This window comes from Spermophilus citellus, assembly GCF_964194105.1.
Source record: "Spermophilus citellus genome assembly, chromosome: 3".
Lineage (NCBI taxonomy): Eukaryota > Metazoa > Chordata > Mammalia > Rodentia > Sciuridae > Spermophilus > Spermophilus citellus.
In genome coordinates, this window is record NC_138184.1 from 55,975,804 (window position 1) to 56,003,588 (window position 27,785).

Below are 27,785 nucleotides of genomic sequence, written 5' to 3' on the forward strand. Positions count from 1 at the left end.
TGTTTTGTTCATTTTTTTAATTTTTATTTTTTTGCAGTGCTGGGGATGGTACCCGGCCAGGGCTCTGCACCTGCTCTCCTGCTGAACTACGTGCCCAGCCCTCATTTGACTTCTGTCTTGGAAAAGGAGTGGACATGTGTCCCACATGACCACATGGGGACGAGACACTTACCCAGAGTGCTTCATGTTTTGGGGCTTATCCATCCGGACGGCAAGTTTGATTTTGAGGTCTTGATCGGGGCAGTTTTTGGAGACTGTCATTTTGTGCCACTCAGACTGTTTGGGGCTGTTTGGGGTGGGATGGAGGATGACCTGTAGGGAACAAAGGGACAAACGTGTTAGTGGGACAATACAAGCATCACGATGGGCATGTTTTTGTGGATCAGAGACTTTGCTGCTGAGATGTGGAGTGACGTGTCATCTACTCACAGAGGCTGGCCAGGCCTGAAGACAGGGCATTCTCTTGCTCCCTTCTCTCTTTTCCTGACCAAGTTCGTTAAAAAAAAAAGTAAGGATCATGACTTTTGTGATTTTTTGTTGCTTTTCCAAAGTTGAAAAACACAAAGGAAACCCTGATCAGAGAACAGCGTTATTACCATCATCCAATAATATAGATGAATGAAAGAGGCCATGCTAGAGACCACTTGTACTCCATTCCTTTCTTCCTTCTATATTCTCTCTCTCTCTCTCTCTCTATATATATATATACATATGTGTGTGTGTGCATTTTAATTGTAGAATATTATATATTTATTTTTTTATATGGTGCTGAGGATCAAACACGTGCTAGGCAAGTGCTCTACCACTAAACCCTCTCCCCCCTATTCTTTTTTTTTAAATATTTTTTTAGTTGTAGATGGACACATACCTTTATTTTGTTTATTTAATTTGTTTATGTGGTGCAGGGGATCAAACCCAGTGCCTCACAAATGCCAGGCAAGTGCTCTACCACTGAGCCACACCCCAGCCCCTCCCATTCTTTAGGATATCTTTTACTATTGCAAGAAGAGAAATTCCTCAAAACCCGCAGAGGAAAATAGAAAGGATGTTATCAAATAGATAAGAAGTGTTAAGATGGCGAGAAGGAAGTCAGGTGTGGTGGCGCACACCTGTAATCACAGAGGCTCAGGAGGCTGAGGCAGGAGGATCGTGAGTTCAAAGTCAGCCTCAGCAAATTAGTGAGGCCCTAAGCAACTTAGAAAGGCCCTAAGCAACTCAATGAGACCCTGTCTCTAAATAAAATATAAAAAAGGGCTGGGGATGGGGCTCAGTGGTTCAGCACCCTTGGGTTCAATCCTGCCCCCCACCCCCGGCCAAAAAAAAGTAGATGTAGAAAAGGGAAAGGGGTCTTTTAAGGGTCACAAATCAGTCAGCCCCATTCACCTGGACTGGCAATCTTGTCCCACACCACCCAGCTTTGCCTTGGCATGGAAGGAGGCATAGGTAGCTTGGTGAGAGATCAGCTCTAGGAAAATGCTTTTCACAGGTGCATGTCAGAGATGGCTCTTAGACCTGGGTGTCCTACCTCGGTTCTCATTGCCTCAGAGGCTGGAGGTGAGAGAGAAGTGGACAACCTGGGCAATCCACTTTCTAACTCTGGTTGTCAGAAACCAGACAGAATCTGCAGAACATGCAGTCGGGGAAGAGTGGAGTCGTTGGAAGAGCTACGCTAAGGAAACATGGGCACAATAAACACTGGGCTCTCTCTCCTGCGATGGCAGTGTGCCCAGCTTTGTTCAGGTGGCTTGGGCTGCTTTCAAAGCATCTATTTTCCCCAGGTGCAGGGAAAGCAGGTTCCTTTCCTGGGCTCCTCTCCCCAGTGGAGAGGGTAGAAGAGACGCGAAGTCTCAGCAGTGGACTCTCTGGCCTTCCTGGTCCAGCCTCAGCTTTGCTCAGTCCTGCCAGCGTGGTCTGTGCTTGGAGGACAGGTGCACATGGCCTTCCCCGTGACCTGAATAAGGGCTCAGAGAAGGGGACTGGGGCAGAAACACTGCAACGTGCTTCCTTTGTGTGATATTTCCACCCATCTCTCTTTGGGGCCTGACCCTTTTTTCCATTAACTTCCCTCTCGATGATGAAAGAAAATTGATAACTTCTTGCAAAACACAAAATTCCAGTTTCCCCAGTGTTTTATGATGTGGTTGAAACAGAAGAAGGCCTGGAGTTCCAGATCAGTGGCTGCCAAAGATGTTTGATCAAGCTCTACTTCAGGGAAATATTTTTTGAGCAATGAGCTCAATACCCAGATGCCAACATTTAACATTAAATTTGTTTACTTTGTATTCGTATACTACCTTATCATATGTATCAAAGATAGACACAAATGTAGAAATTTTAAAATGATGGGATAGAGATCAAGAAAAAAAAATCCCTAATTTCTAGTACACTTGGCCTTCTGTATCCTTAGGTTCCAAGGACCCTCATCACTCAACAGGGCTGATGCTTATACAGGGGCGGTCAAGGGTGGGGACCCAGATGCAAGAAAATTGGATTCAATCAACTAAAGATTGAAAATGTTTGGGAAATAAATCTGCACTCAACATGTACAGACCTTTTCTTGTCTTTCTTCCCTAAACATTACAGAATAGAACAACAGCTATTTACATAGTATTTACAATCTATTAGTGTTATGGTGTGGATGTGAGGTGTCCCCCAAAAGCTCACGGGTGAGACAATGTGAGAGGGCTTGTGATTGGTTTGTGAGAGCCTTAACCCAACCAGTGAATGGACCCCTGATGGGATTAACTGGGTGGTGGCTGGAGGAGGTGGGTGTAGCAGGAGGAGGGGGCATTGGGGGCGTGGCTTTGGGGTCTCTATTTGTCTCTGGAGAGTGGAGTCTCTCTCTGCTTCCTGGTCACCATGTGAGCTGCTTCCCTCCACCACACTCTTCCTCCATGATGTCCTGCCTCACTTCGAGCCCCGAGGAGTGGAGCCTGCTGTCTGTGGACTGAGACCCCTGAAACTGTGAGCTGTCAAATAAACCTTTCCTCCTCTACAGTTGTTCTGGTCAGATCCTTTAGTCAGAGCACCAAAAATGCTGACTAGAACAATTAGGTAATATAAGTAATAGATGGTTTAAAGCAGATGAAAAGTAGAGGATATGCAAGCAGCACACATTTTACACAAGAGACCTGAGCATTCAAAGATTCTGGTGTCTGCAGGGGGTCCTGGAACCAGTCCCCAGGGTACTGAGTGATCATTGCTGGTCATTGTGGCCATGTTCTATGAGGAGCTATATTTTAAGGGATCATCTCTATTTAGGGCAAGGTGCATTGTTAATGACATTGGGTGTAAACCCAATAGAGTAAATCCCTATAGTTCTGGGAGTCTTCTAAATACTGTCACACCATCCTGACGGACAGCTTGTCCTCCGTGGTCATGCCCCGCAGGCTGAATCTGGGTGGTGACTCTGGCATCTTTTCTATTTTTCCTAAAACTTGCATTACTAGTGTCACCTTCAAATCAGAACCCTCTGCTTGTGATCATTTGAGGCCTTTTGATCATTCTGTGAAGGTTAATTGGACAACTATGTGTAAATGTCTAAGTTCACAAAACTGGCACTAGCAAACCTCTCCGGGCCAATATGTCATAGGACAAATGATGGAAGTGAAAGAGGAACTCGGGGTGTCATGGCATTGGGAAGAACTCTCCCTTCCCTTAAGGATGCCCACCTGTCACCCTACAATGCATTCTAGATCTGGAGTCCTGACACTTTTGGAGATGGGAAGAGGGAGCTGCTGGACCCAGTGAAGCTGGCCCCCTGTTCTGAGCTAGTTTGGCCCAGGAGTGGCCAGGTTGGGAGGTAGTGAGTGGCAGGGAAGGGCTGGTGGGAGAGACACAGCCAGGCAGCAGGAAAGGTCCTTGGCTGGCTTCTCGGCTCCTTCTCGCTTGGCAAAGTAGGACAGGAGCGGTGCCCTGGGCACCCGGAGCTCATTAACAAGCCTCCCACCATATGGATCCTGGGCGTGTGTCCCACCAGCAATATGGTGTCCATTTAAGATGCAAATGGCTGCCGCTTATTCCTGGTCACTCCACAGTGACCTCCTTCCCCTCCCTGTGGTCACTCCCTGGGGAGCCTTCTTCTGCAGCGTGGGTGGAGAGATGAGGTCACTGCGGTTCTCTTGCATCTGGGTCCCCACCCTTGACCGCCCCTGTATAAGCGTCAGCCCTGTTGAGTGATGAGGGTCCTTCTGGGGGCATGGGAGCCCTGGGCAGATCAGACACCTCATCTGCACATTCCAGGCTGCTAATCAAGCACTTTGTCATCTCAGCCACGGCCCATGTGTGCTGGGCTTTGATGTGGGGTGGCTGGTATGGCGACCACAGCCCCCCTGCAGTAGGCTGCACCCCAGCCAGCTGCAGCTTCTCCTAGTCACCTGGGCATGTAGTGGAACGGGCTGGGGACTGCTTTACCCTGGGCCCTCACCTGGCTGATCTCCACAGCTGAGCCTGGATCTCTCTCCCTACCTGTTTGCATGCCCTGGGAAAGGCATCCCTGCTCCTCAGACTGACTTCTGTCCACTTACCACACTGCACAGAAATTTCTGGATTTTATTCCTGTGCCCTGTGAGCTCTGAGAGGCTAATGATTTTTGTTTGCTTTTATCCCTGCTTACTCGGCACACGGCACTAATGATTAGGCACAGCAGGCCTGCAATCACATTTGTGGAAAAAAAGTTTGATAACATTGCAGTGTTGGCTTGGGTGTGGGGAAACAGGCACTCTCTCATGCCTTTTGTGGAGGTATAAAATGGCATATGGACAGTTTGGCAGTAACTGTTAAATTCAAATTGTGTTCAGCAAAATATTTTTTTTGAAATTTATCCTGTAGGCATATGCAAGAAAAAATAAATAAATTTGAGGCTACACACCAAAGCATTCTTTATGCACCCAAAGATGAAATAATCTAAAAATTCATCAACAGAAGATGTATTGAATGAAATATATCTGCACAGTGGAATACTATACAGCCCTATAAAAAAGAACTCAATGGACTCATTTCCAAATATGCTGATGTTCCAACTGATGGATAGAGCAGTAGTTATAAAGTAACTTTCAGTTGTGCTTTCTTTTCTTAAATAGAGGAATGCACACACACACACATGCTATGAATGTATGTGCAGAGAATATTTTGGGAAGAATATGCCAGGAATTACAAAAAAATATTTTTCATTTTCAATGCAAAAAACATTTTCATTGTGGTATCTGGTCAAGGTGAAAGAAATTGTTATGGTTTGTATTTGAGATGACCCAGAAAAGTTCATGTGTAAGACAATGCAAGAAGGTTCAGAGGAGACATGACTGGGTGGTGAGAGCCTTAACCCAACCAGTAAATGGACCCCTGATGGGATTAACTGGGTAGTGGCTGGAGGCAGGTGGGTGTGGCTGGAGGAGGGGGCATTGGGGGCGTGGCTTTGGGGTCTCTATTTGTCTCTGGAGAGTGGAGTCTCTCTGCTTCCTGATCACCATGTGAGCTGCTTCCCTTCACCACACTCTTCCTCCATGATGTCCTGCCTCCCCTCGAGCCCCGAGGAATGGAGTCTGCTGCCTAGGGACTGAGAGACACTGTGAGCCTTCAAATAAACTTTTCCTCCTCTAAAACTGTTCTGGTTGGGTCCTTTAGTGACAGCAGCGAAGAAGCTGACCAAAACAGGGATCATTAGTTTCCACTAGTATCCGTTTTTATTATTTTTAAACCATCTGCATGGATTATTTCTTCAATTAAAATAGTTAGCAAAGAAGAAACAGACTAAAAATGGTTGAATGGATCACTTGGATTTGCAATGTGGTTCTGCTACCACTTGATAGAATCAGCACACAGAAGCACTCTCCCATAGGGTCCCCAGAGTAACCTCACCTAAAAAGAGACAGCAATGCCACACGGGTGGCACACGCCTGTCATCCCAGCAGCTCTGGAGGCTGAGGCAGAGGCTGAGGCAGGAGGATTGTAAGTTCAAAGCCAGCAGCCTCAGCCAAAGCGAGGCCCTAAGCAACTCAGTGAGACCCTGTCTCTAAATAAAATACAAAATAGGGCTGGGGATGGGGCTCAGTGGTCAGGTATCCCTGAGTTCAATCCCTAGTACCCCACCCCTCAAAAAAAAAGATAGCACTGCTGTCTCCCCACGGAGCTTGCTCAGTCCAGCAGGGTCAGCTCTCCCTCCCAGTCTCATTGGCGATCAGTCCAGTGGAGGATGTGGGCAGAGGGCTGCCGTGGTGCCCAAGGTCCATGGCAGTGAGGACTGGCATTTGCTCAGAGAGATCGTGTGTGGCTTTGGAAGGCCTGGGAGGTGGGGAAGAGTTTTTCAGGCAGAGGGCCAGCCCCTGGGGAGGAGAAGCACTTGGCTCATCTGAGCACCTGTTCAGATGCCGGTGGCAGAGTGTGCCCAGCCAGCAGGAGGAGGCAGGCAGGCCAGCCCCATGAAGATGGTGGAAGTTTCTTAGGCGTGAAGCAAGTGTCAATCATCCAGGAACGAGTGGCCTTGTGGTCTGGGGCAAGCTCGGGGCCTCGGCCACCGCAGAGCCTAGGGCTTCACCACTGTAGAGCGTCAGTGTGGCGTAGGGAAGGTCCCCTGGAGTTGAGCTGCCTCCATTCCTCGTCAGCTACTTAACCCCCTAGGTCCTGTGCTTCTCTGCACCAGTGAGACCAGGGAGAAGTCCCTGCCTCGGTGGGCACACTTGTGAAGGGTCCCTGAGGGGCTGAGCCTGGCCTGTGGGGCATGGAGGACGCACAGGCCCCTCCCTGACCTGGGGGCTCTGGGGGCCCCTTTCGTCCCACGGGAATCAGTTCTCCCATCTATACTACAAAGAATTTGAAGAACTCATGGCTTTAAGCTCTCCTGAGAGGAAATGATGGAGAACCAGGAAAGTGCCTGTATCACCTGTATTGTGGCATTTGTAGACCATTTCCTGGGCACCCTGTGTTCTGTGCAGCCCATCCGGGGACCCAAGGGGAGTCTCCCTGTACTGGCCAGTTCCATGCCTCTCTGCCAACACCCATAGGCTGGATCCTGAGAGTCTCGTGATTTTTGACATCTGCCTTCATGAGAAAAGAGAAGGAAAAGACAAAGACAGCCTGCTTCTCCTGCTCTGTGTCCCGACAGACAGAAGTGAACACCTGTCACTGCTCAAAGGAAACAGCTAAGCCCTTTCCTTCAGTCCCCTCCTTTCTGGGGAGGTACACTGTTTTTGCTCTTAGCCTTATTTACTTTTTGTTTGGCCTCTGTCTGTGATCTGTGTTTTAGAAATATGATTCCAGGGAAAACCTACAGATGAAAGGAAAGAAAAATCACAGACACAAAGGGAAGGAAAAGGAAAGCACAGGAAGTGAGGTCTGGCTGGTCCCACCAGGTGTGTGTGCCACGTGCATCTGGGGGTGCCCACGTTTCTCTAGATGATAGACCAGAGACGCAGAGAGGATGCCTTCAGGAGGGATTATGCAGCCAACCAGTATGAATGAACTCTAAATCGTTTCCCCTAAATTTCATATATTGAAGATATGTAACCACCAACATGTCTGTATCTGGAGAGAGGTAATCAAAGCTAAATGAAGCTGGGCACTGTGGTACACGCCTGTAATCCCAGCATCTTGGGAGGCTGAGGCAGGAGGATCGAGAGTTCAAAGCCAGCCTCAGCAATTTAGTGAGGCCCTACGCAACTCAATGAGACTCTGTCTCTAAAGAAAATAATAAAATATTTTTTTAAAAAACCTGGGGATGTGGCTCACTGGTTAAGTGCCCCTGGGTTCAATCCCTAGTGCCAAAAGGGAAAAAAAAAAAAAAAGCTCAGTGAGGTCATAAAGATGGGGTCATAATCTGACAGGATTTGTGACCTATTTATAAAAAGAAAATATGTCCCATCTCCCACACAGGGAGAAGGTGCCCATCTAAAATCCAGAAAAATGAATGCTTCCCAGAAAGAGGAACTTCCTCTTTTTTTGGGGGGGGGGGTGCTGGGGATTAAACCCAGGAGCACTCAACCACTGAGCCACACCCCCAGCCCTGTTTTGTATTTTATTTAGAGACAGGGCCTCACCGAGTTGCTTACAAGCTTGATAAGTTGCTGAGGCTGGCTTTGAACCTCCGATCCTCCTGCCTCAGCCTCCAGAGCTGTTGGGATGACAGACTTGAGCCACTGCACCTGCCCATTCCTGACTCTTGATTTAGGATGCTCTGGATTCCAAAACTGTGAGAGATTACATCTCCCGGGGTCAAGCCATCCAGTCTGTGGTATTTTGTTATGGCAGCCCAATAACAAAATAACAAAGAAACAAATCATTGAAAGTATAAACAAAGAAACAAATCATTAAAAGTCTCTCTGCTGCACACTGGGTATTGGGTGGAGAACAAAATAGTTTACGTTCCTATTCCCAAGGAGCTTTTAGAATTCACTGGGGGAGACTTCTGAGTTCTCCCAAGATTTCTGAGTTCTCCCTTTCTGTCTCATCTGGAGAAGGTGGGCAGAGGGATGCTGTGGTGCAGATGGCAGTTAGGAGAGGGCTCCCCAGAGACTGGCATGTACTCAGGGAAGGCATCTATGCCTCTGGAAGACTCGGAAGAAGCCGTATGGGGTGATGGAACAAATTAAGCCAGCAAGTGACAAATCCAACATCTGAAAGTATTAGTGGCTGCTCGGTGCAGATCAAAAGCTGGGATGCAAAGAGAGGTGTCTCTAGGATATCCCAGTGGTTCCCAAGCGGGTTGGTACCACCCCTGGGGATGTTTCAGAACATTGGAGGACAGTTTGGTTGACAGAATAAATGGGGCTGGCATTGAATGGGTGGGGCCTGTTCAACATTCAGGGAAGGGTGAGATGCTCCTCTGGAAGGAGGAGCTGTCCTGTGTCCCACCTGACTTTTGAATAGTGCCATCAGATATGAACAGGGATGGAAAAATCTGCTTACAAGAAACTCAATCTACATTCTGCCTCCGACACTTCAAATCAAAGCGTGTTTGGCACTTTTCCAGCGAAATGAAGGACATTTTGCCTGGAGTTGCTCACCACTGCAGTCAATCAGTTTACTGGTGTTCAGCAACACTCCACAGTGGGCTTGGTAGCTGTCACCTTCATGGTGACTCTCCAGGTGGGGTCAAGCAAACTACTGCTTCTTAAGGACTAGAGTATTTTCATTTTGAAATTTTTTTTGGAGTGCTGGGAATTAAACCCAGGGGCTCTTGGCCACTAAGCCCCATCCCCAGCCCTTTTCGTATTTTATTTAGAGCCAGGCTCTCACTGAGTTGCTTAGTGCCTCACTAAGTTGCTGAGGCTGGTTTTGAACTTGCAATCCTCCTGCCTCAGCCTCCTGAGCCACTGGGATTACAGGTGTATGCACCACACCTGGCTTCATTTTGAATTTTTGTTTACTACTAATTTGCCCTCCCTTCCCCCGTTTTTATTCCATTATGTTAATGTTAACATTGTTAAATGAGTATATAACTATAATCTGAGAATTGTATATGATGATAGTCAAGGGTATTCCAAATTTTTGCTTATAAAGGGTGTCTGGGCCCAATGATGTTGAGAATCCCTTCTTAACTTCTCCAGTGCACACTCTTGTTAGTTCAGGTTTATAGAGGAGAACCACCTGAGGTTCAGAGAGGTTGAGGGACCTGCCCAAGGTCACACAGCTCATGTAGAGTAGAGGCTAGGCCCCAAAGCTGGGCCTCTCAGAACTTGGCAGTGCTGCTTCTTGGCAACCTGTGTGTTGGATACACCGCCGTAACGCCCATTCTGTGGAGCTCTTTTGGATACCTCTTATGACAGGGAGCACTTACCCGCCCGAGCTCCTTGTCCTCCAAGGCCAGGACACCTGTGCTCTCTGTGAACAGCTTCACCTTCACCGCGGGCAGTGCGTGGGTCGTGGAGAAGTCACCCTGGGTGCCCCAGCTGTGGACAAAGAATCAGAGAGGTCAGTGTGGAATCTTCCTTCTTTCCTTAGGCTGAGTGAATGCAGGATGGCCGCCACACCCTCCTGCCATCCTCCCCAAAGCTACCAGAGAGACAAAGCATTAGTTAACTTATTAGGCAAAGGCAAAGACAGATGCTTAGAAACTCTCCAGGGTCTTCACAGAGCACGGTAAGGAATCGCTTGGAATGAGCATGAAATCAAGTTGGTGAGAACTTTCCCCCATGTATTTGCTACAGCTACACATTATTCCAGGGAATCTATTAAAAATTTCTTTCATATTCTGGATCTCTAGTCCTTGGAAACTAAAGTTTTTAATTTTGAAATGAGGCTTCACTTTAGCTAAAGTCTCATTGTAAATGAGACTTTGGGGTTGAGGGAGCCCCATTTCCACTGGCACTTGGAGATGAGTTTAAAAAAGAAACAAGTGACTGGGTATGGTGACACAGCCTGTAATTCCAGTGACTCTGGAGGCTGAGGCAGGAGTAGCACAGGTTAGAGGCCAGCCTCAGCCATGTAATGAGACACTATCTTAAAATAAAAAATAAAAAGGACTAGGGATTTAGTTCAGTGGTAGAGCACCCCTGGGTTCTATCCCCAGTAGCACCCCTTCCCCCCACCCCAAATGGAATGAATGGAGATCTATCCTGTTAACTTGAAAGAGGGATGGAAAGTTCAAGGATAAGAATGTGGAGCTGCCAGTCCCTGCTCAGGTGTGTGAGGATCTGCATCTCAGCCTGGTTTACCAGGAAATGGGATGGAGTGCAGGGCTTGGCTCCCGTGAGCCTCTGATGGCCCTGTGTGGGTGCCTCTTCATTTTCCCATCATTGTCTGACAGAGAATTCACCTTCACTCATTCTGTATCTGCAGTTAGAGAGACCTTCTGGGAGTGGTAGCTAAAGAGCACTGAGCCCATGCCCCAAACCCTTCCATGCCTCCCGTGCCTCTGCACATGGTTTACAATCCAGGCCTGCACTAGGACCTCCCAGTCATCCACTCTATTTTTATGGGCTTCTGATTCTGCTGCCTCAGGCCCATGACATGTGTGGCTCCCTCAGTTGGGAATGTCTCTCTCTACCCTACCCTTCACTTGTCTACCTCTCTGGGGCTCAGCCAACATGCCACCTTGGATGTCTGTGTATCTGTCAATCTAAATTGGGTTCCAGATTGAAACTCTTTAGCATACTGTTTCATTTTGAAGCATCAACTCCTTCCTAAGATGTTTCTTTTTTATCTCTGTTAGTAGCTGCAACCTGCTAGTTTGCTTCTGTAATCACACTTGCTCAGCAGCTGTGGAGGAACCAGAGAAAGGCAGAGGGATCAGGCTCCTTGCATGAGAAAGTGTTGAAACACGGAAGTCTGTACTGTATAAAAGATACTGGGAACAAAGGGTGGTGCTCACTGGGTGTGGTGTCGCACGCCTGTAATCCCAGCAGCTTGGGAGGCTGAGGTAGGAGGATCACAAGTTCAAAGCCAGCCTCAGCAAAAGCAAGGCCCTAAGCAACTCAGTGAGACCCTGTCTCTAAATAAAGTACAAAATAGGGCTGGGCGTGGGGCTCAGTGGTTAAGTGCCCCTGAGTTCCATCCCTGGTACCCCTCCCCATAAAAATGGGCGGTGCTCAGCTGAATAAGCCTTGCTCTTCTGCATCTCCAAGGGCCATTTGTCTCTTTCCAGTGCCATGATTTTCTGTAACAATTTCTCATTTCACATTCTAGCAATCATTGGGTCTGCTTAACTTGTGTGATAGTTTAATAGCAGAACCCGTGCATACTCTGTAAGCTCTATGACTGCAGAGACCATATATGTTTGGTGCATATTGAATACGCAGAACTCAGCACAGTGCCTGACACATAGGAGATGTGATAAATGTTTGCTGAATGAATAAATGATGCAAAATGTATATTCATTTACAGAACTAGGAAAGAGTAGAGCTACATTTTATATGAAACTTTTTTACTTCCCCTCATTACAATAATTTCTATATTGTAAAATATTTATTAAAATATTATTTAAATGACATCATAATATCACACCTATGGATACATTATAGTTTTTTCTTTTTAACCCTGGTTCTTTCATTGAAATTCAGTTGGACATTAGCTTTTGATTTTATCACTGATTATTTCCTTGGGATACAGACCTAGAAGGGAGACATCTCTTCATTCACCAACAAACGTTCAGAGCTCTTACGATATTGCAGGAACTGTGTACATCCACAGACACTTCTAAGGCTTATGATACCTATTTCCAAAAACCTTTCCAGGAAAGCAGTTACTATCTTTTCCATATGGGCATGACAGCACTATTCAAAGGGTCTCCTCCTGCCCTGCCCTGGCGTCATTCCTCACCTATCTTCTGCCCTGTTTTGTCATTATTTACCTGTTCATGGTATTTCTTTGGCGACTAGTAAGCTTGATATCTTACCCTCTGATTGTTGGTTGTTTGTATCTCTTCCTGTGTCAACTGTGGAAACCTAACTCCTAGTCCCCCTGTTGCACTCCACCAAGTTGATTCCGTTGACTGAACTAAAAGACAGAAAGTGTCTATGGGGAGTCAGCAAGCGAGCCTCAGACTGTGGGGAGCCAGGTGCCCCAATTAGAAACCACAACCGTCACAAGAGCAACAGGGAGCAGACACAGAGGCGGGCCTGAGACTGAACAGAGAGACAGGTTCCAAGCCCAGCTGCAGAGTGGCTCAAGTACAGACAGAAACTCCTACTGATGGTTTGTCAGCATCTGCAGCACGTCCCTAAGAGAAGGGGACCTCTGTTCTAGTTAAGGTCACATAACAAGGTTTTCGACCGGACATCTTTAGCTCAAACCTTGGCTTAGTTACAATGTAAACTTGGGTATCTGGGACAAGTGAATTAACATTCCTATACTTCAAGTTCCTCAGCTATAAAATAAGCTCAGTTCACAGAGTAGTTGTAAAGGCTCGGAACAAGATGGGAAACCAACAAATTTTGGCTACCTTCTCTTCCCAAACTAACTGTGTGCTCGAATAAAGCAGGGGTCACTTACATTTGTGTCATCTATCTAATACATGTTTGTCCAGCACGTCTTAAGTGTTGGACCCCATGCAAATAAAGCAAGATGGATACTGACATTCCTACTACACAGGTAAATGCAATTACGACAGCTGCCCTACGACAGGTGAGAAAACTAAAGAGAAAAGCAAAGTCTGTTTTATTCCAGGGGATCGAGACCGAACTGGAGAAGAAGGCAAATCTCTTAATTCCCAAGTTATAGTTCTTACTGATATTATTGTCATGATTGTCAGTGATAAGCCTTACTAGTGATCAGCAGTACTGATGACAGTGACTATTCGTTTATTATTTGTGATTAATTAGACTATCAATCTCTTTGAGCCTTCATCACACTGGGTCCTGGGGATGAGAAAACAAGCCCCTGGAAGCCAAAAGGATTCTGGAATGAGAAGCTTTACACTATGCCGTACAAGTGACAGAAATCCAGTGTCCCAGGGGACCTGTATCCTCATGATACTGTCTTTGGCCTGGTTTGTAAGGATCTCCTGGCCTGCTGAGCACTTTGCCTGAACCCCTGTTGCCACCCAAGCATGCTCTGCTCCTTAGGCAGGTAAATGTAACGTGACTCAGACTCCAGGGTAATAATGCAAGGTTTCTGAGGTCCTGCTCGCTGGACAGAATTTGAGCCACCGGAAGTTACCTGACAGCCCCCTGCGACCTGACACCAAGTCACTTTTCCTTTCCACCAGGTCTGCAATCATATTTTTGTCTTTCTGCCATGAGCCTTGGTTCACCCTGAATTATCTATTAGACTTAGACATAGTGAGCTGGCCCAGGGAAGCCGACATAAGGAGACCCTCTAGCCTAATCAGGACAGGCTATGTCATCTTTGGGGCCCGGTGCAAAGTAAAAACACATGAAAAAAATGCCATGAAACGTCGTGAGGTACAAAGCCTTTCCTTTTCCTCCACTCAAACGCATGCTTCATTATCACTGGATGTTACTTATGAACATAGCTTCAAAGATACCATTAGCAAGAACTGCAATGTGGAAAAAAAAAAGGTTTGCAAGATGGCATCAAACCAGATGTGGGTCCCTGATAACTAGTGCAGCTGTATGGTCGCATACCCATAAACCCAGCTCTGAGCCAGATGCCACCCCAGGCTGGTTAGCCTGGACCAATATCGGCCATGAAATTGGGAATTGTTTGCTCCTAGCTGCTCATTGGCTTCTGTGGGAGCCATTTCTGGCTCTTTTGTGTCAATGATTCTTGGAAGAATCTGCCAGGCTTAATCATCCTTTCCTGTCCCTCTTCCTTTAGAGGGAAAAAGTCAGGAAAATGTCCATTCTTTGTCTTTTCTAGCCACAGAGAGAACCGGATTTATTTTTTCTTTTTAAATAATAAGCCAGCAAGGATCTATTCAGATTATTGTGTGCAAGGCACAGATGCCTATCTCTAGTGTCCACAATCATGGGTACATTACATCTTTTGCAACCCTCTTAGCAGTCTGTGAGACGTCCACAATTATACCCCCACAGTTATAGATGAGGAAACCAAGGCTCACAGAGTATAGAGAGTGTGCCCCAGGTCACACACAGGGAGTGAATGGTAGCCTGATTTCACCTTCTGAGACCGTCACCACACTGCCACCCTAGGTACTTTTTGTCTTTGCAGTGAACATAAAGGATCTCTGAAACTCGAAGGGCAGTTTCTGTTTCAAGATTGGCGGGACTCGGGCCACTCTGACTTCTAACTGTGGATTTATTTCCCATGTTCAATACACCTTACAGAGTGCAACATTGGTGGTAGACAAATTAGCCAGGGGAGGAAGCATCAGAAACCTTGGTCTTTTGGTGGGGCCACACGTAGATAAATGGATTTATTTCTCAATGCTGCTTTTTTCTCTGCCCATCTCTTTCCTCTTGCTCTAGTCATGAAAATGAATTTCTCTCTTAGTGAAAATTTTCCAGGATTGGAAGACAATTGCATTTTTTTTTTTTTTTGGTACCAGGGATTAAACCAAAGGCACTTAACCACTGAGCCACACCCCCAGCCCTTTTTAGTATTTTATTAGAGACAGGGCCTCACTGAGTTGCTTAGCACCTCCCTAAGTTGCTGAGGCTGGCTTTGAACTCACCATCCTCCTGCTTCAGCCTCCTGAGCCACTGGCACTATAGGCATGGGCCATGGCACCCGCATACGATTGCATTCTGATTTGAGAAGATTAGCAGTTGATAATGTTTATTGCAAGCCCAGGCTGGAAAAGGTAGCTAACTTCTCTCTGAACAGAAGGTAGATAAAGTAAAATGGGTTAGGTCTCTTTCTTCTACGTATCTATCATATCTGCCTCCTTATGGGTAGCTTATAAAAATGTTAAAAATGGCCACCAATTGTTGAGTGCTTATGGTTTGCCAGGCTCTGGGATTAGGGTTTATCATGGATTATCTCATTTAATCTTTCTGACAGGTCAACAAAATACTTTCCTTTTTATCCCCCCTTTATAAATAGAAAGACTTGGGTTTGAGAAGGTTAAATAACTGGGCCAGGATTTCAGGAGCTGGGCTTTGAAATCAGAATTTCTAATCTCAAAGTCGATGCATTGAACCATAGGCCTTTTTATGCTCTAGGTAACTCCCAACACTGTATTCAAGTATGGTTTAGCAATGATCTGCGCATGCATTTGTCTCCTTCTCTCCAGGGTGAATACCTTGGGGTAGAAATAATTTTCTTAAAACCCTGTCTCCTGTACCCTGCACAGGCCCTGACACACAATAAATATTTATTTAGTAATAAATTCAGAATATCCATGTCACAAAATGCAGGGGCTTTCAGAGAGATGGGATAACCAAGGATGTGACTGATTCCTTCAACAGAGAACTTCTATCTCCTTGAAGACTTGATATTTGCTAGGAGCAGCCCAAATATTTGGAGTGCATGCAGTGAACACTATGAATGTGACCGCTCTCTGAGGAGCCAGGGATGAGCCTTTGAGCTCAAACAATGGTTGTCTCATGAGGCCAAAGGCCCACAGCTCTGTAGATACCAATAGCTCCCATGCTAGGAAACGCCACCAGGTCATACAATGAGCTATTGTTCTGACCTCTGGTCTTTCCACACACAAGAACATAAGCAAAGACCATGGAAATTCCCACCCACTTGGTACCTCCAAATATGAAGGCGTGTGTATTAAGATGTGTCTATTCTAAATAAATAATTTTGTAAAAAGATGGAGGCTAAATAGATGAATAGCACAGCGGACTACAAGTACCACATGGCTTTAGATGACACTCTAACTTCTGTTGCTTAGGTGTTAAGCCTCTAATGAGCTTTTCATTGAAGAAGTCTTTTCTGAATGTCTACCATGAGCAAATTACTGTATGAATACTCTTGCAGGTCCGAAAGTCAGTAAAATAAGAGCTGTGTCCTCATGTTATGACATTCTACTTCGGGAGACCCCATGTGTAGATATGATAACACTTAACAGACAGTGAGCCTTAGTTTTTACACCTTTTAAAAAATTATTTATTGGGCTGGGGATGTGGCTCAAGCGGTAGCGCGCTCGCCTGGCACGTGTGCGGCCCGGGTTCGATCCTCAGCACCACGTACCAACAAAGATGTTGTGTCCACCGAGAACTAAAAAATAAATATTAAAAATTCTCTCTCTCTCTCTCCTCTCTCACTCTCTCTTTAAAAAAAAATTATTTATCTATTTTATTTGTTCTAGTTAGTTACACATGAAGTAGAATGCACTTTGACACATCATACATAAATGGAGTTTAACATCTCATTCTTTGGGTTGTACATGATGTAGAGTTACCATGGTCATGTAATCATAAATGCACATAGGGTAATGTCCGGTCCATTCTACCATCTTTCCTACCCCATATTAACTCTCCTCCCTTCACTCCCCCTGTCTAAGCCAAAGTCCCTCTGTTTTTTCCTAGCCACCCTCTTGTTGTGAATTGGTATCCACCTATCAGAGAAAACATTTGGCCTTTGGTTCTTTTTATTGGCTTATTTTGCTTAGTGTGATAATCTCCAGCTCCATCTCCTTACCAGCAAATGCTATCATTTCATTCTTCTTTAAGGTTGAGTAATATTCCATTGTGTATATATACCACATTTTCTTTATCCATTCATCTGTTGAAGGGCACCTACATTGGTTCCATAGTTTAGCAATTGTGAATTGAGCTGCTATAAACATTGATGTGGCTATGTCACTGTAGTATGCTGATTTTAAGTCCTGTGGATATAAACCAGAGTGGGATAGCTGGGTCAAATGGTGGTTCCATTCCAAGTCTTCTGAGGAATCTCCATACTGCTTTCCAGAGTGGTTGTACCAATTTGCAGTCTCACCAGCAATGTATGAATGAAACTTTCTCCACGTCCTGTCAACCTTTATTGTTGCTTGTATTCTTGACGATTGCCATTCTGACAGGATGAAATCTTAGTGTAGTTTTGATTTGCATTTCTCCCATTGCTGGAGATGTTAAATACTTTTTCATATATTTGTTGATTGATTGTATTTCTTCTGTGAAGTGCCTGTTCTGTTCCTTAGCCCATTTATTGATTGGGTTATTTGTTTTGTTTTTTGTTTTTTCGGTGTTGAGTTTTTTTGAGTTCTTTATATATCCTGGAGATTGATGCTTTATCCAAGGTGCATGTGGTAAAGATCTTCTCCCATTCTGTGGGCTCTCTCTTCACGTTCTTGATTGTTTCCTTTGCTGTGAAAAAGCTTTTTAGTTTGATTCCATTCCATGTATTGATTCTTCATTTTTTACTTCTTGTGCTTTAAGAGTTTTGTTTAGGAAGTTATTTCCTAAGCTGACATGATGCATATTTGGGTATACTTTTTCCCTCTATTAGGTACAGGGTCTCATTCTAGTGCCTAAGTCCTTGATCCACTTTGAGTTGAGATTTGTACAGGGCAAGTGATAGGGGTTTAATTTCATTTTGCTACATATGGATTGCCAAATTTCCCAGCACCATTTGTTAAAGAGGCTATCTTTTCTCCAATATGTTCTTGGTGCCTTTTTCTGGTATGAGATAACTGTATTTATGTGGATTTGTCTCTGTGTCTTCTATTCTGTACCATTGGTCTATGAGTCTGTTTTGGTCCCAACACCATGCCATTTTTGTTACTATAGCTCTGTAGTATAATTTAATGTCTAGTATTGTGATGCTTCCTGCTTTACTTTTCTTGCTAAGGATTGCTTTGGCTATTCTGGGTCTCATATTTTTTTGAATGAATTTCATGATTGCCTTTTCTAGTCCTATGAAGAATGTCATTGAGATTTTAATAGAAATTGCATTAAATCTGTATAACACTTTTGGTAGTATGGCCATTTTGACCACATTAATTCTGCCTATCCAAGAACATGGGAGAGCTTTGCATCTTCTAAGGTCTCCTTTAATTTCTTTCTTTAGTGTTCTGTAGCTTTCATTGTAGAGATCTTTCCTCTCTTTTATTAGATTGAATCCCAAATATTTTATTTTTTTTTGAGGCCATCTCTTTCAGTGGATTTATCACTGATATATAGGAACATGTTTGATTTATGGGTGTTAATTTTATATCCTCCTATTTTACTGAACTTATTAGTTCTAGAAGTTTTCTGGTGGAACTTTTTAGTTTTTCTAAATATAGAATCATATCAGCAAATAATTATAGTCTGAGTTCTTCTTTTTCTATTCATATTCCTTTAATTTTTTTTTCTTCTGTCTCATTGCTCTGGCTAGAGTTTCAAGGATAATGTTGAATGAAAGTTATGAAAAGAGGCATCCTTGTTTTGGTCAGTTCTTAGAGGGAATGCTTTCATTTTTTTCTCCATTTAGAATAATGTTGGCTTTGGGTTCAGCATAGATAGCCTTTATGATGTTGAGATATGTTCCTGTTATCCCTAGTTTTCTAGTGTTTTGAACACGAAGGGGTGCTGTATTTTGTCAAATGCTTTTTTCTGTATCAATAGAGATTATCATATGATTCTTGTGTTTAAATCTATTGATCTGATGAATTACATTTATTGATTTCTGTATGTTGCACCAAACTTGCATCCCTGGGATGAACCCCACTTGGTCATGGTGCACTATCTTTTTAATATATTTTGTATGGGATTTGCCAGAATTTTATTGAGAATTTTTGCATCTATGATCATCAGGGATATTGGGTCTGACATTTTCTTTCCTTGATGTGTCCTTGTCTGGTTTTGGTATCAGGGTGATACTAGCTTCATAGAATGAGTTTGATATTTCATGGGATAATTTGAGGAGTACTTGTGTTAATTTGTAGGGCTCGGCTAAGAATCCATCTGATCCTGGATTTTTCATAGTTGGTAGGCTTTTGAGAGTGTCTTCTATTTCATTGCTTGAAATTGATCTGTTTAAATTGTGTATGTCCTCCTCATTCAGTTTGAATAGGTCATATGTCTCTAGATATTTGTTGATGTCTTCAAGATTTTTTATTTTGTTGGAGTATAAATTTTCAAAATAGTTTTTAATTATCTTCTGTATTTCAGTAATGTCCATTATAATGTTTCCTTTCTCAATGCAAATTTTAGTACTTTGAGTTTTCTCTTTCTCTTCATTGGCATGGCTAAGGGTTTAACAATTTTATTTATTTTTTCAAAGAACCAATTTTTTGTTTTGTCAATTTTTTGAATTGTTTCTTTTGTTTCATTCTTCTTGATTTCAGCTCTGATTTAAATTATTTCTTGTCTTCCACTACTTTGGGTGTTTATTCTTCCTTTTCTTGAGCTTTGAGATGTAATGTTAGATTATTTATTTGTCAACTTTCTATTCCATTAAGGAATGCGCTAAATGCAGTGAACTTTCCTCTTAGTGCTGCATTCACAATGTTCCAGAGATTTTGATATGTTGTTTCACAATTCTCATTTACTGTTGAGTCATTTTTAATTTCATCCCTGATTTCTTCTGCTATTCATTGGTCATTCAATAGCATATTATTTAGACTCCAGTTGTTAGAGTAGCTAATATTTTTTATTTCATTGTTGATTTCTAATTTCATTCCATTATCATCTGTTAGAATGCAGGGTATTATCTCTATTTTTTTGGATTTGTTAAGAGTTGCTTTGTGGCATAAGAAATGTTATATTTTTGAGAAGGATCTGTGTGCTGATGAGAAGAAGGTGTATTTGCTCATTGATGAATGAAATACTCCAAATATGTCTGTTAAGTCTAAATTATTGATTGTATTATATAGTTTCACAGTTTCTTTTTTTTTTTTTGTTTAAAGGATCTAACCAGTGGTAAGAGAGGTGTGTTAAAGTCACCCAATATTATTGTGGTGTGGTCTATTTGATTCTTGAAATTGAGAAGAGGTTGTTTGATGTATGTAGCTGCTTCATTGTTTGGGGCAAAGATATTTATGATTGTTATGTCTTATTGATGTATGATTCCTTTAGGCAGTATTAAATTTCCTTCTTTGTTACTTCTGATTAACTTTGGCTGGAAGTTCACTTTATCTGATATGAGGATGGAAACCCCTGCTTGTTTACATAGTCCACGTGAGTGATACCTTTTTTTCCCATCCTTTCACCTTCAGTCTGTGGATATCTTTGCCTATGAGGTGAGTTTCTTGGAAATAGCATATTGTTAGGTCTTGTTTTTTAATCCAATTTGCTAGTCTATGTCTTTTGCTTGATGAGTTTGGGCCATATTATGTTCAAGGTTATTATTGAGATGTGATTTGTATTCCCAGTCATTTTGATTTATTGCTGGTTTTTAACTTGAATTAGTTTCTCCTTTGATTGACAATTCATTCCTTTAGTGTAGTTCTTCCCTTTGCTGGTTTTCACTTTTTTTTTCATTTAATCTTCATAGAATACTTTGTTGAGAATGTTCTGTAGTGCAAGCTCTCTAGTGAATTCTTTTAAGATTTGTTTATCATGGAAGGTTTTTTATTTCATCTCCAAATCTGAAGCTTAATTTTGCTGGATACAGAATTCTTGGTTGGCATCCATTTTTCTTTAAAAGCTTGTTGTATGTTATTCTAAGACCTCCTAGCTTTAAGGGTCTGGGTTGAGAAATAGGCTGAGATCCATATTGGTTTTCCCCTATATGTAATCTGGTATTTTTCTCTATCCTTATTTAAAATTCTATCCTTATTCCATATGTTAGGCATTTTCATTATAATATGCTTTGGTGTGGATCTGTTGTAATTTTGTATATTTGGGGTCCTGTAGGCCTCTTGTATTTAATTTTCCATTTCATTCATTAGGTTTGAGAGCTCTTCTTGGTTCATGGCATGGGGGCCACTAAGGAAGTGACCCCTCTATTCTGCCATCGTCCTTCTTCTCCCAGTTTTTACATCTTAAACTGGGGTTAAGAAGAAAGGATATGTTGGATGCAGTGGTGCACACCTGTAATCCCAGCAGCCTGGGAGGCTGAGGCAGGAGGATTGCAAGTTCAAAGCCAGACTCAGCAACTTAATGAGGCCCTAAGCAACTCAGTGAGGCCCTGTCTCTAAATAAAATACAAAATAGGGCTGGGGATGTGGTTCAGTGGTTAAGCACCCCTGAGTTTAATCCCTGGTGCCAAAGTAGACAAATAAAATAATATGAATAATTAAATAAAATAAAGAAGGAAGAATATATTGGGAATGAGCTATTGTGCATACCATGTTTAACTCAATACCTGACACACAGAATTCATGGAAGAATTTAAGTGTTCATTTTAGGAATACAGACAGGAGTTGGTGAACTTTGGCTTAGGGGCCAAGTTTGGCTAACTGCTTATAGCCATGCTCATGAGCCAAGAATGGTCTTTACATTTTTAAAATGGCTGAATCAACTAAGAATAATCAAATAAAAATGATAACATTCTGAACTAGGAATATTATCTGAAATTCGAAATTTCATGCCCATCAATAAAGTTTTATTAGCACAATCACATTAGCTCATTCACTCATTGTCTATGCCCATCTTTGTATTCCAGTGAGAGGGCTGAGTCTCTGCCACATACAGCACATGGCCAATAACCCCCAAACCTGTCCTGTTTGGTCCTTTCTAGAAAAAGTTTTCAGAATCCTGTTATAAACAGTAAAATCAGGCCAGGTGTGGTGGTGCACACCTGTCATCCCAGCAGCTTGGGATGCTGAGGCAGGAGGATCACAAGCTCAAAGCTGGCCTCAGCAAAATTGAGGCCCTAAACGACTCCATGAGACCCTGTCTCTAAATAAAATACAAAATAGGGCTGGGGATGTGGCTCAGGAATCAAATGACCCTGAGCTCAATTTCCAGTACCTTCTTCCCCCCCACCAAAAAAAAAAAAAAAACAGTAAAATCAGCTGCTAAGACTAATGAGAATTTTCTTTTCATTAGCAGACGTATGCTCACCCAGCACATCTACAAAGACCAACTGTAAACCTGAACTTGGAAGAACAGCTCCCCCCCGGGGGATCTAACGTGCTGCTCATAATTCTTCACAGAATTCTTTCCAGCACTCCTGGCATATTAATAAATTGGAGCTTAGGTACTAGAACGTTTCAGACACATGGTGTCCAAATGCTGCTTTGAGATCTACTCTAGCAGGCTGACTCATTGAGTCACACTACATCATTATTAATATCAAATAATAAACATGAGTAGCAGATAATTTATATTCCAACATGGTGTATGTGGGGGGGGTGCCTTTTAAAGTCACAGCACATTATTTCTGCAAATCTACTGAACAGGGCCACTGCTTTGAAAGTGAGCACTTTGATCTGCCGAGAAAATGAGGGAAAAGCCAAGAGAGATCCACGGTGTAAAGCAACCTCGTACTGTGTGTTTGCAGAGAGCATCTGTTCGGCTGCAGCGCATTTCTGTTTACTATTTAAAGCCTCTTATTTGCGGAAGCCTCCTTGGACCATATGTTATCAACAAATGTCGCTAATCAAATACAGTAATTTTCATTAGAATTTTCTCCCCACGAACAAAAAAATAAATAAAAATAAAAATAATTTGCCACAAAGGGAATATACCTCCCCAAATGACAGTAAACAGCCACCACAAACCTTTGACAACAGAGTGATATTGACAAATGTCTGTGTAAGCCAGGAACACATCCATGTTAGACACATTGGGACCCTTGGAGGATTGGGGTTTGTGCAGGTTGGTGCTTGGGGTGTTAGGAGGGGGCGATGTCATTTGTTGCCATGGTGATGCTCAGCATCAGGCCATAATTCATGCTGAAGACTGGATTTGCATGTATTCAAGGTATACGACTCATGTGAGCAGGGTGTGAAATCTGTGCAGTTCCTAAAATGAACTGTGGGCTTTCCAAAGAGAGAGATGTCATTTCCAGGAACAAAAGTGCTCGGGTCTCGGTGCTAAGAGAAAAAGGGAATCATTGCATGGTGGCAACTGCATTAAAATTTTTTGGTTTGCTTTTCAGCTGGACCGCATGGTCTCCTACTCCAAACAGATCCGCTGTGGGATCAAAGTGCATCTGTTGTGATTTGGGGCCTTTGGTGTACTAGGAAGCTAAGGCACCGCTTACCTATGTAAGTGAGGCATTTGAGGTATAGAGATTGGGTTTTCTGAGAGGCAGAAAACCAAGACCTCCATTGGCTTCCTTGACACATCCACGGAACATCCCCACTCCAGGAATCTGAAATTGACTGTGTCCAAACCTCAGCTGGAACTTTCCTCCCTCGCCTCTGTTTTTCGAAGGCTTCCCCAGTTTAGTCAAAGGAACTCCTGGCCACCCAGACCTCATTGTTGTGTTCTTCTCTGGGTCCTCCTGGACCCCCATCACCAGAACCTTCAGGCCTTGTACCTATATCACACATCTGACCATTGCTATGAAGAAGAATAAAGGGGAAAAGAGAGGTTGAAAGGACCGAGACGAGGGTGGGGGAGACTGAAGTAGGATTGCCAGGTAAAACCACACCAAGAAGGAATAAAAACCTGCAGGAGCCAGGTGCTGTGGCACATGCCTGTAATCCCAGAGGCTGGGGAGGCTGAGGCAGGAGGATCATGAGTTCAAGGCTAGCCTCAGAAAAGTAGCAAGGCCCTAAGCCACTTAGAGAGAGAGACCCTGTTTCAAAATAAAAAATAAAAGGGCTGGTGTGGCTCAGTGGTTAAGTGTTGCTGGGTTCAGTCCCTGGTACCAACAAACAAAAAACTCCACCAACAACAAACCTTGCAGGATTATAGGATTGACATCTTATTTGTTTTTGTCTCCCATAGCCACAATGTAAACTCACCAGAGCAAGAATCTGTATCTATTTCATTCATCACTGGATCCCCAGATCTAGCACAGCACCTAGCACAGCACCTAGCACGCAGGAACTCTCAACAGGCACCTGCTGAAGAGATAGAGTCCCTGGACTATGAGCTTCTCCCCGCGGGGCACAGGTGTGTTCCGCACATCCGTGGAGCTGAGATTCAAGTTGAGAGTGAAACTTTCCAATATTTGATTATCCGAGGGCATTTTTTTTTTGACATGGTGGAAGAAGAAAAAAGAAAAAAAAATCTAGATCATAAGCCTCCTAATGGGCCAGGAGGGTCCAGGTTGCTCACTGCTGTATTCTAGTCTTTAGCTCAGTGCCCGGTGCAGAGGAATCATTCAAATGATGTCCACTGAATCAGGGCTGGAGGGAATCACACATACAACATTTCATGCAGATATAGGAGACCTGCATGCCAACCCTTGTTTTCTCACCAACTATATGTGTTTGGTCAAGGCATTGGCAGAGTCTGTTGGCTGACTGTTTAGTGGGAAAGGAGATATATATGACTGCTAGCATTTCCTTTGGAACATTTCTTGGAGTTTCTCTCTCTCTGCTTGTACCACTATTCTTCCTGTGTATTGTCAACTTTTTTCCCCTCTATGGATGCTCCTTGATTTAGGATGTGTAAGGTCTCAACAAATCCACTGAATGTTGAAACGAACCTAAGTTGGAAACGCATTCGATGCACCTTTGCTACCAAACATCCTGGCTGAACCACAGGGTGTGTGGCAGAGCACAGCTATTTCCCCTTTTGAGGGCCGTGGTGGCCGGGAGTGGCGAGTCCCTGTGGTTTCCCAGCTGGGCCAAGGAGTATGGCATCTCCTATCATCTGCTTTGGGAAAAGATCAAAACTCAAAATTTGAAGAAGAGTTCCTATTTAATGGGTATCGCTCTCAAACATTGTAAAGTCGAAAAGCTGTCAGGTGAACCGCCCTAACTTAGGGATGGTGGTAGAGAGAGCTCTTAATGTGTTGATCATATGTGTTATAAATTCCTTGTCAGGTCATTCCAACATCTCTGCCCTATCTGACAATCACTCTGTCTCTTGAAACTGTATTTTTAAAAATCTCTTAGTATGTCTTCTAATTTTTGCTGAAAGCAAATTTTGTTAACATCTTGGGAAAAAGGAACCTAGCACTACCAGCAGCCTCTGCTTGGGTCAGTGGAGATCCTCTGTATCTACTGTCCGACTCCCGGTTGGCGCTGGTTTGTCCTGTGGACTCACTTCTCTGATGGATCTCGGAAAAGCTGCTGCAATTCAGCTTGTTCAGCTCTTTCTTGGGTTGCAGGGAGGGGAATGAGGACTTCTGAGTTCCTCAGATGGCTGGGCAGGAAACCGGAAGCCAACAGAGTACAGAACCTGGATATTTTGAGAGTTTGGCATGCATTATGTATTGAGGGGTGACTCATAGGGAAAAAAAATACAGGTGGTCAACAGGAAAATAAAAAATTCCCAACTAAGTCACATGGTAGCGTGGGGAGGACCTGTCTGAAGCTAAAATCACAGAGATCAGGGTTCATCACAGGGTTTATCACAGGGTTTAAATGACAGTGTCTCTTTCTCTGAAGTGGAACTTATAGTGAGGCCTCTAAAGATGTCCTGTCCTGGTGGAAGGAGGTGAGCTGTTGTCATTGGGCATGGTGGCTCTCTCTTTCCCATCAAGAATTTTGCATCTTGCTGGGCACAGTGGCCCACGCCTGTAATCCCAGTGGCTCTGGAGGCTGAGGCAGGAGGATCTTGAGTTCAAAGGCAGCCTCAGCAACCTAGCAAGGCCCTAAGCAACTCAGTGAGACCCTGTCACTAAATAAAATACAAAATAAGGCTGGGGATGTGGCTCAGTGGCCTAGTGCCCCAGAGTTCAATCCCCAATACCAAAAAAAAAAAAAAAAAAAAAAAAAAAAAGAATTCTGCATCTCCATCACCTAGCTGACTTCTTCCAAAAATCTGTACTTTCCAGTTTGTGAGGATCTTCAGAGAAAACGAACTGCTTGCTGAAGAGCAGGGAGAGCATTTCATTCATTTTCTCCTGTCAGTGACTCAGCCAACCAACTCTTAATTTCCAACACTGCTTGTTTTCTCATAATAGCTTTTGTAACTTGATCTGGTTATTATAATTGCAACCCGTGATTCCCATAAAAACCTGGGAGGCTGTCTCACTCACTAGCTGTGTCTTTGGAAGTGGAATCAGTCTCAGGACACCTTAAAGCTTGCAGCTGACACAAGGATATATAGAATCCACACTGCAGACAGCTGGCCAAGATTCTCAAGAGGCCTGGGCCAGGGGAATCACAAAATAAGGTGCAAATTCTAAGGCACTGCAACCAGTCCCACTGAGAGTTTGACCCAAATGAGGAAAAACAACTGGGAGAGGCAGAGACCTAGACTCTGAGTTGAAAAAAGTCCCGAGGACCACTTGGGGAGACTCCTCATCTACAAATGAGGAAGCTGGTGCAGTGGGAAGGGATCGTGCAGTCAGGCTCTTCTGTTTCTGTCCCCAGAGTGTGTTATAAACTACCTAAGTTCATTGACCTCTCAGGTCTTGGTTTTCATGTCTGTATAATGGACACATTGACAGCTTCTATCTCACAGGCTACCTATCTGCTTGACCCCCAAGTAACTGAGAGCCACTTAGTGCCATGTAATGCTTGTGTATTTAAGTCCAGCTGCAAGCTCAAGATCAAGGGCAACTAGCATTTTCCACGGAGCACAGGATTCAGAATGCAGGTTTTGTGGTCTCCGGCCTAGATGCACATTCAGCTGTACCATCTTCTACCTAAGTGACTCTATGTCTCTGTCTGAATCTCTCAAAGCCTCTATTTTGTTACCTGTAAGATGGGAATGTTTATAATGCCTGTCTTTTATCTCTCTCTTATGTTAGATGAGAAAATGCTTCTCGGGTTGATTCTCAGAAAGGCCTGCATAAATGTTCTTAATGGAAACTGAGGTGATAATTATTACGTGATATCTCCAAGCAAGTTAGTCCAAGCACTGGCACTAGAATCAAAGACTAAGGTAGAAACTGGCCTTGCAAATGTTTCCTGAATGTGTGTGCGTTTGCGTGTGCGTGTGTGTATGTGTGTGTGTGTGTGGTGTGTATTTTTCAGTTTGGTCAAAATGAGATTGAAATATGAATTTGGGTTTGATTTTTGGGGGGCAGCTATGACCAAAAGAGTAAGTGCTAGAAACTCATTTCTGTGTTCTCTGAGTGCCTGGAACTCGATTTCTTGCTCCCAATTCTCCAATCTTCCCTCACCAGACTTTTCTGACATCAGATGTAAATCAGATTATTGTTCAATAAGATCCATTCTCTTCTGCCTTCTCCAAGACAGCGTTTTTTTTTCCTGGCCCCATGGATGTTGGGTTTGTCCATGTGACTGCTTGGTTTCTGGGCAGAATATACATTCCTACAACTTCATTTAGAAAATTTCCATTTTCTCTTTCTTTGGCCAACAGGGCACCTGCGATGTGATGCAAGCACAGTCTTGAGGGGTCAGGCTTACCCTCCTGCACCTCTGTTGCCACCATGATCAAGGATCAAGGCCTCCTTCAGGAAGCTGCTGTCCCTTCAGTTTGGATCCCAGAGTGAGCTGCATTAAATAGATCAGAGCCTAACGTACAGTACAGTCAAGGTCAGTCAGACCCACAGCTTGAAGTACAGCCATCCAG

At 43.7% G+C, this 27,785-nt stretch overlaps 1 protein-coding gene across 6 annotated transcripts in view; it reads right to left on the reverse strand.

Moving 5' to 3' along the window:
- Positions 1-27,785, reverse strand: part of CADPS (calcium dependent secretion activator) — a 479,847-nt gene that overhangs the window by 192,890 nt on the left and 259,172 nt on the right. For all 6 annotated transcript variants that reach the window (XR_014020728.1, XM_081283086.1, XM_081283087.1 and 3 more), the window contains exons 7-8: positions 9,770-9,881; positions 173-312 (exon numbers count right to left, since the gene is read on the reverse strand). Coding sequence is in view for 5 of the 6 variants with exons in the window: in XM_081283086.1 (XP_081139212.1) it covers positions 173-312; positions 9,770-9,881 (252 nt within the window). In the remaining variant the exon portion in view is untranslated. The remainder of the gene's footprint in view (positions 1-172; positions 313-9,769; positions 9,882-27,785) is intronic.